Source organism: Populus euphratica, unplaced genomic scaffold, assembly GCF_000495115.2.
Source record: "Populus euphratica unplaced genomic scaffold, PopEup_1.0 scaffold484.1, whole genome shotgun sequence".
NCBI classification, from domain to species: Eukaryota; Viridiplantae; Streptophyta; class Magnoliopsida; order Malpighiales; family Salicaceae; genus Populus; species Populus euphratica.
Window position 1 is genome coordinate 91,202 of NW_011500184.1, and position 8,493 is coordinate 99,694.

Below are 8,493 nucleotides of genomic sequence, written 5' to 3' on the forward strand. Positions count from 1 at the left end.
CATGGCTCTATGTTCTTGATTTTATATATATATATATATATATATATATATATATATGTAGTTTTTGGTCCTTTAATTTTTCTAATTATGTTTTTTATTTCAATCTTTTTCAATATTAGATTAGTCAAGAAATGAAATCCATGATATATTTTTTTATACTTTATACAAAGTTATTACAATATCAAATAAATATCTTTTAAGGGTTAGTACTTGATTTTTGAAGTACCTAATTTTATTATAAAATTAAATAAAAATAATTTAAAGAAACAACAAAGTTACTAAATTTATTGGAGTCTATGATCCAAGTTACAGGTATCCCCAAGATCAATCCAATTTCACATATTTTTAATATTAAAAAATTTTTGTTTTATTTTTTTTAAAATTATATTATGTTTTTATTGGTTATTTAAATTATTTTTAAATTTATTAAACTAAATTATTTATTTTGAATTAACTTTTTGTAGTTTCAAAACTTGAGTTAGTTAAAAATCTTGGTTAGCATATATCAAGATATTTCAGTTTAATGATATCTAAAAAAAATATTTATATTCTTAATAATTTTTTAATTTTTTTTTAAATTAACGCTAATCAAATTTGCTTGTTAATACGTTAGACAGAGTCACAAGTAAAGACAAACTAGCGTCGTTGTGGCTGTAAGTACACGGGGATTCCACAACTTTTTACCTTTCTTTTTTTTAATCTTTCATTTTTTTACCTCCTTAATAAGGTGGGACTTGATATACTAGGAATACCCAACAAGCTGCACTAAGAAAAGAAAAATGTAGACTTTTGCCTCTGCACCAAATAATTTATTCAAAGTTTTAGCTTAACTAATGATAATTAAGTGGTAAAGAGTTAATTAAAAAAATATTTGTAATTTAAATTTTATTAGTTATATTTTATAATTCACATTAGCATATATAATTGATTAAGATCTCCAGTTGAATAGTTCTCTCCAAATTTAACTTTTAAAAATAGTTATTTATCTTTGAATTATATCCAAATATATATAAAAAAAGTTTATGTGACACTTTTAAATCCTTACAAAATGAAAAGATATTCCCAAGATATTCCCCAATGTGGGAACCAATAACAAATAGTTGAACACTACAGCAACATACTGATACATGATGGAAATCTCCCTTCCTAGTTTGTCAAAGTAGAACAAAAAATAGAATCCTTGAAAAGTACTAACAATGATATGGTTATTTCACCTTGACAATGTCTATATCAAAGCCATTTTGGAAGGATTGAGGGAAAGTTTACATATTACGTAAGTGTGGTACTGCTGGTGCTGATTTTAGATCAAGTTGTGACTTATGCATGAGCGTCTGGCCCTGCTGGTTTTGAGTTGAGAAGTGGCTGAAGAGCCTTCACAACAATAGTCATGTTTGGCCTAAAGTCTGCTTCATATTGAACACAAAGTGCTGCAACTGCTGCTAACTGATATACCAATGAAAAAAAAACAAGTGTTTTCAAGCATTCACCAAAACTTCAAATTGCCTAATCCCAACATGTACTTGAAGCTATTTCCTTTCCATCAGAATCAATAGCAGAGACTAACCGAATGCTTGATAATTTGTGTTGAGGAAAAACAAGGGATAATAGTAAGCACCTTGGCAACTGCCTTTGGAGGGTAATCATTGTTTAGCTTCGGATCCACACATTGCTTCACTTTATCCTCACTCAATCTTGGTGTTGCCTGCAGCAATTACATCTCTTCTGGGTAAAGGCACAAATGGAGAAATGCAGAGGAAAGGGAGGCCCAAGTATAAACTGAAACATACCCAAGTAACAAGACTCTGTTGCCCTTTAGGCATTGTATGGTCTACTGGCTTTCTTCCTGTCAACAACTCTAGAAGAACTACTCCAAAACTGTAAACATCACTTTTCTGAGTTATCTGTCCAGTCATGGCGTACCTGAAAACAAACCATGGATTAGAAAAGAGAATGTAATTAAATCTCAGAATTTGTAATGCAAGACAATAAGGAAGATGGTAGAAATGTTATTGCATGATTAAGAGTTACTACTAGCTGCTAAGAAAGTTCACGCACACAGAATATATACTTCACTTTACTACATTTAGATACTCAATGCTTTCTTAATAGATGGGAGAATGAATGTTGACGATTAGAGTAAGCCAAGACTGCAATTTCAGACAACAGGCTAGTATTAGAGAAGATATGAGGCTCACTCTGGAGCATGGTAGCCAAATGTTCCCAAGACCCTGGTTGAATGCAGTCGAGCAGCAGTGTCAGAATGGGCATTTGACAAGTTGAAATCGGCAATTCTGGACACGAAGTCGTCAAAGAGGAGGACATTGCTTGATCTGACATCGCGATGAACTATAGGAGGCTGAACCTTTTCGTGCAGATACTCGAGGCCTTTTGCTGCCCCATATGCAATTTTAACTCTCTGATTCCAGTTCAGAACTGGACCTGGTTCAGCCCCTTGTACACCTTTCCTCCCTGCAGTATAAAATTAACTAAATATGAACAAATTCCAAGAAACAAATGAAACTAAGAAACATCATAACTGGATTTACCATGTAGTACATCATGTAAAGAACCCATTACTGCAAACTGATAAACCAAGATTCGGTTGTTTGCCTCCAAACAATACCCCGTCAACTCCACAAAGTGTTCATGCTTAAGTCTTGAAACTACAGACAACTGCATGACCCCAGATGCAAACATCGAATCAAAACTTTGTGACCAAAAAATAGCATTTACCAGAAGGAACGCTCCCAATATCTAACCTGTGCTGCAAAATCAGAATCTGGTTCCTGTGAGCTGCTGGTGTCTAGCTTCTTAATTGCAGCACGCATGCCATCACTTAACTTGGCATAGAAAACTCGGCCATAAGAACCTTCTCCGATCAAAGCCTTTGTACCAAAGTTTCCTGTCATCCTATTTAGCTCATCCAAGGGTATTGCTGGAATTTCAATAGGTAATACCTTCTGTGGAGCTCCATTTCTGGCTGGATTGGCGCTTCTCGGCTCTCCTCTCCCGCTGCCTATAATACACAATAGGAATTATCACATCAGAAACTTAAGAAACCCAGGTCATGCACCAGAAAACATTAAATGTTTAATCTTCTTGGCTGCTATTCGATTTCCCTTAAAACTATTATCATTCATCGGACAGGAGATATTGCCAAAATGGCATTAAATTATGTCAACAATGGAGGCAAAGAACACAAGAAAATTAAAATCCAATGTTGGTAACTAAGAATAGAATGAATTACCACCATATGGATTCCCTCCTCTAGGCGGGGCTGTGTATTGATTAGCTGGCGGGCCATGGGGTTCCTCCTCTTTATCTCCACAACAGAACATATGAATTCTTGGATAAATTTAATACAAGCAATATCCTGCAATCCCAGAAAAAAAAACAAACCATATAGAAATATGTTATCAACACAACAAAACAAACGAAGGTCCTTTTTATCCAATCAAAAACCAAAAAACTATCTGGGGTTGAAACGAAATATGTCTTTCAAATAAATTACACCTGTTGAAATACTTGATTCCATCAAATCATATCAATTTATGCACATTGGGGAACACCAATCAATTTATGAACATTGGGGAACACCAATGATGTTGTCAAAGTTTAATTCATGATTAAATTGTTAATGTACATGTTTCTCAATGTTAAAACCTCATAATCTAATCTCAAAACAAAAAAGAAAAGAAAAGAAAAGAAAAGGTGATTCAAAAGAGCAGCATTAAATGGTCATCATTGATCGGTCAACCATCAATAAAAATGAACACACCTAAAGCCTGTGATAGATGACCCTGTCAAAAAGGAGTAGAAATTGATAGACAGACTGGTAGAGACAAAGAGAAAGAGAGCAGGGGATAGAGAAAAATTGTGGAAACTAAAGAGAGAAAGGAGACGGTTGCTCTTCTGCAATGGCTCTCTGTTTTTGGGACAGAGAGGCACCCAGGTCCTTTTTGTGTCGCGGGAAATTCGGTTAAAAAAGAGTTTAACCGCTATAACTGACCTACTCCATCCTACGGACTTGCCTTCACGTTTTGCATTCATCTGCATGTCCCATGTCCTCTTTCTTGCTTAGTTTTTATGCTAATCTTACGGTGCATCTTCACCTGATCATCGATATATATATATATATATGATGATCACCGTCTTCATGGGTGACCTCACATTAGTGGGCCACCGTCTTAGACTTCATGGTTTGCATGGTGGATGCCCTTGGTTAAGGTCAAAGGTCAATGATTTGACCGTATTTGGTCTCTCTCTCTGTCTCTCTGGAATAGGTCAATGATTTGACCGCATTTGGTCTCTCTCTCTGTCTCTCTGGAATATGATTGCACCAACAAATCCTGCTTCAACCGAATTGGAGCAGAATAGATAGCATGTGTGTTCTCTTTTTCTTTCTAGCTGCATGAGGTAACTGTTCTTCAACACCGTTTTCCTTTTCATTTGAGATTTTGTTTATTAATACATTCAACCATTATCTTATCAATTCTTTCAGCCCTTGAACAGCTCGGTGATTAACCATAATTATTATACTGGCTCACAGTTTCTCGAATTAACTTGAATTTAACTAGATTAATTTCTAAATCGGTTTAAAATGAAACCTAGTTCGAGCTAGATTGTACAAGCTATTGAATCAACTCCATGAGTTCAGTTGATGAAATTTTACTCGACTTTTTCTGATTGTGGTCTGAAATTAACCGGTAAAGGTTGAGAATTAAGCTGGGATTGACCCAGATGCTTGCTTTGTTAAGCAAGGGGATTTTTTTTTTTTCATGCTATATAACTTGCTAATCTTTTTATTCATACTACTAATTTTCTAGAAACCAAATCCTGTCACAAGCTGATTTTATCGTTCCCTTCAGACAGTGAGGTCGAATTGACCTCCACTCTTCATTTTACTGGAGGGACACCTGAAAGGGTATGAATGCTGAGGACAAAGAAGATAGGTGGTGGTCAACCTTGCAGGTTTCCAAATAAAGTATCATCAATTGATATCTGTAAGAGATACAAGGAGACAGAGTTGATCTTTCCCTCTTCTTGTCTTAATGTGGGCATGTGGTACAAAAACATAACAAAACAGATTACAGCAGGTTCGGTGATATCCAGAATGTGTTAACTGCACATGCAGGTGCTGCCCAGATCCCTCAGCCACCGGTTTAACACCGAATATCCAGTTCTTACACTGTCAACAGGAATCTGTTCCATAGAACAGTGAGCTGATCAGATAGATGCCATAGACCAATCTCAATCATAAACACCAAGACAACTGAAAAACCCCAATCAGCATAACTAAAGCTACATCTTTGGCACATTGAGAAACCCTAGCATCCTCGTGAATTTAGTTAACTGTACAATAGCCTTAGCATCAACTTTCCATCTCATTCTTCTTTCCATACACGACCAGTAACCCTCAATTTCAGCTCTTGCCTATCCCCACCAGAGAAGTAGAGAGCCAAATTCCTTTGAATAATAAGCCCATCCTGGCTGTCACGGACTTTCCTGTGACTGTCACGGATGCTCCTGGGAATCCCTTGCCATACCAGTTTACGACCATTCCCACCAACTTCTAAGCTGTAACTGAATTTCTTAGCTTCGTTATCATCACCCATAAACCTTAAGAAGGCCATATAGACAGGTGCCATGCCCAGCTGGAAGGCCTCAAAATGTAAGCAGAACTGTCTTCCAAAACAGTTAAAAACCTGCAGAGGATCATGCAATTCAGATGAAAAGTGATAAACACTGCCCAGCAACACAAGTAACAACTAACTAGTAAATAAAGCATGATTAATGAGATTCCAAAAATAGCTTTCTAAGAAAAATTTATTGTAACAAAAGGTTGTGATGCAACTATGTCAAATGGACATCAAAGCAGCACGTACACCAGTGCATTTACATTTCTAATAGCATCCACAGCACCATAATTCTAACAACAGGAGCTAAAAACACAAGAACCATAAGAAAGAGTTGACAAATATTCCAAAACAGCCCAGCAGGAAGCATGCATGAATTACATCAAAATCTGTTTCAAATATTGCTTTTCACTTTCCTGCAAGGCATTTTTCTAATAAAGATCCAGTCAACATCAAATCCCAATCCCGAGAAGAAAACACTCAAAAAAGAAGGGAAAATTAAAAAGTATGGCAACATCTTACATATAAAAATAAGTCTAGCAGACTGCATCAATGCATGCACAGACACACACGCATACACAAGAAAAACCCCAAAAAGAATGAGTTGAACAATCCAACTTTATCATACATCATACAAGGAACTTACTGTAAGCATCCATGTGGCATTTTCAACTTCGTGTGGATTTGACTTGACATAACGATGATTAAAGGTACACCCATCATGCATGTCAACCTTGTGATCATCCTTGAGATGGGAAACAAGAGCAGGGATGTCACCGGTTACAGAGCACTCAGACCCAGCATAAGGACAGCTATATGGACGGAATCGACAGTGTTGCTCATGCTTGAGCTTGCTGTAATATGGGAAAATATCAAGGCATCCTAAGCTCTGGAATTTGCAGGGCAGCTCCAATGATTCTGCAACTTTCTCCAAAGCCAAGCACCGTATATTTCCAAGATCATAGCGGCAAGTAGGGCAACAGTTATGTACTCTAAGCTTGCAGTTTGAACATAAAGTGTGTCCATTTGGGCACTGTAACAACCGAGTCCAGCCCACAAGGAGTGGGGGGTTAAGAAAATTAATTACAATATTAAGCAATTTGAGAAGATAAAAAAAAAATGAAAGAGGGAAAAGACTTTTAAGTTACAGATTTGAAACAATAAACTGAATCTCCAAACCTAATTGACCATGTAAAGCAGCAGCAAGTTCTATAGTAAACTACTCATGAGGCATTTCTGTCCTAAATATGCAATGAACCAAATGGAAGAGAGTAATTTGTTAAGCTCCATGCATAAGTCTACATCTGGCATCAATAATGCCACCTTTTCCCCACTAATGAATTCAAACTCTGTTCTCAATTCCTTTTCTATGCCCCTACCGCAGGCATTATAGTATTTTAAAACTTGTGCTAACAGTACATTTTATTAAGCTAATCGTGACCATATCTACCAATCAGTAACTTTATTGAATACACTTTACTTCATTAAATAATCCATAAACAGGATAGCAGAACTGATTAACTTTCAATTTAAGCAATTCCCCTAGAAGCACTCCACATCTCCAGGTTCACTAAAATGAGTACTTGCCAGTCATTGACGTGATAAATACCTTAGTACGGCAAACTACAATTAATCTCTCTTAACTGTATGAGATATCTTAGGCAGTTTCCTTCATTATAACCTTGACAAGGTGATATTAATTTCAGAGATCCTGAGTTGCTCTGCTAAAATTATATTTTTGGGAAGAAGTCTCAAGTGGTACGTGATTGGTCAGAAACAAAATTCTACTTAAAAGAGAGAGGGGGAGTTTGCATGTTGCTTCAAGGAAGAAACCACACTAAAGGAGAACAATCCATGATAATTAAGAACAAACCTGGTGAATTGGAGGGTACATTAAATTTGTACAGACAGGACACTCAAGGAGCTCGTGCACACCATTGTTTGAATAAACCCCATGCTTTCCACCACCCAGAACAACAGTACCTTTTGTTGGTGTAATGTTATTTTCTGATTTTGAATTTGCAACGTCACAATCTGCAACTGTGGAATGAAATTCAAGAGCTTCTTTAAAAGCACTTCCTCCAGGAGCCATTGCTATTCCACACTTGATAATATTTTCCAATAACTAAAAATTACACCACTATCGCCTCTCAAAAGGATTCACACTCCATTGGCCTGTAAAAAAAACCTCATTAATAGGAAAGCTATATCTTATGCGCAATATACCAAATGCAAATTATCTAGATTCGACTGCCATCCAGTGCAGCAACTGAACATAACACTTTAATAGAAAGAAGTTGTTGTGTTATAAGTTTTAAACTGTAAACATACTGGCAGGAATTTTGGTGGATTTGGGGTTTTCAGGGAATCTGCAGTTGCCTTTTGTATGCAGAGGCCACTGGCCATGAAATAAATTCAGTGTGTGTGAATTCATGACTGTCTTATTGAAGTATGTTACGATAGATTTCAGCTTAACACATCGTTTTATTTTCACCCCGCCCCTTCAAAATCACACATGATTAGAGAAAGCAAGGGACCTTTCTTGTCGCAAAATAAAAATTATATAAAAGCACAAATAAGACATAGAACACCTTTCAAACTTGTTGCCCCGCTATGCTACTGGGAAGTGGCTTGCCAACCATAAGGCATCTTTGGCAGCCAGAAGAAAAAGGGCGGGCGAAACTCAATAAATTGCCCAAAATAGAATGCATCTACAACAATTCCTCCACAATCATCAATGTGAATGAATCTCCATTTTAAGTAATATATGTAAAAATGAGAAAATAATAATAATAATCATCGTTTCGCAAGACCACCCCCCCCCCCAAAAAAAAAAAAAAAAAAAACCACAACCCCA

The 8,493-nt window shown here is 36.4% G+C and overlaps 2 protein-coding genes across 2 annotated transcripts in view; both read right to left on the minus strand.

The window, feature by feature from the left end:
• Window positions 1-1,038: 1,038 nt before the first annotated feature.
• LOC105111584 (Protein kinase superfamily protein) lies at window positions 1,039-3,975 on the minus strand. The gene is made up of 8 exons (XM_011006986.1): window positions 3,779-3,975; window positions 3,246-3,373; window positions 2,760-3,017; window positions 2,547-2,673; window positions 2,196-2,469; window positions 1,788-1,920; window positions 1,616-1,702; window positions 1,039-1,443 (listed from the first exon to the last, which is right to left on the minus strand). Exons 2-8 carry the CDS (start codon window positions 3,336-3,338, stop codon window positions 1,318-1,320), a joined length of 1,098 nt encoding a protein of 365 aa, XP_011005288.1. The 5' UTR covers window positions 3,339-3,373; window positions 3,779-3,975; the 3' UTR covers window positions 1,039-1,317.
• Window positions 3,976-4,953: 978 nt separating this feature from the next.
• LOC105111585 (E3 ubiquitin-protein ligase SINAT2) overlaps window positions 4,954-8,493 on the minus strand; it is a 4,582-nt gene continuing 1,042 nt past the window's right edge. The window contains exons 2-4 of the mRNA XM_011006987.1: window positions 7,510-7,811; window positions 6,283-6,669; window positions 4,954-5,705 (exon numbers count right to left, since the gene is read on the minus strand). Coding sequence (XP_011005289.1) covers window positions 5,385-5,705; window positions 6,283-6,669; window positions 7,510-7,728 — 927 coding nt within the window. The 5' untranslated portion in view covers window positions 7,729-7,811 and the 3' untranslated portion in view covers window positions 4,954-5,384. The remainder of the gene's footprint in view (window positions 5,706-6,282; window positions 6,670-7,509; window positions 7,812-8,493) is intronic.

Coding starts and splice junctions, on each gene's coding strand:
- LOC105111584 (XM_011006986.1), bottom strand. CDS start 3,338: ATGTTCTGTTGTGGAGATAAAGAGGAGGAACCCCATGGCCCGCCAGCT. Junction 3,018..3,245: donor GAGGGAATCCATATGGTGGT/AATTCATTCTAT, acceptor TTGTGTATTATA/GGCAGCGGGAGAGGAGAGCC. Junction 2,674..2,759: donor ATTCTGATTTTGCAGCACAG/GTTAGATATTGG, acceptor GGGGTCATGCAG/TTGTCTGTAGTTTCAAGACT.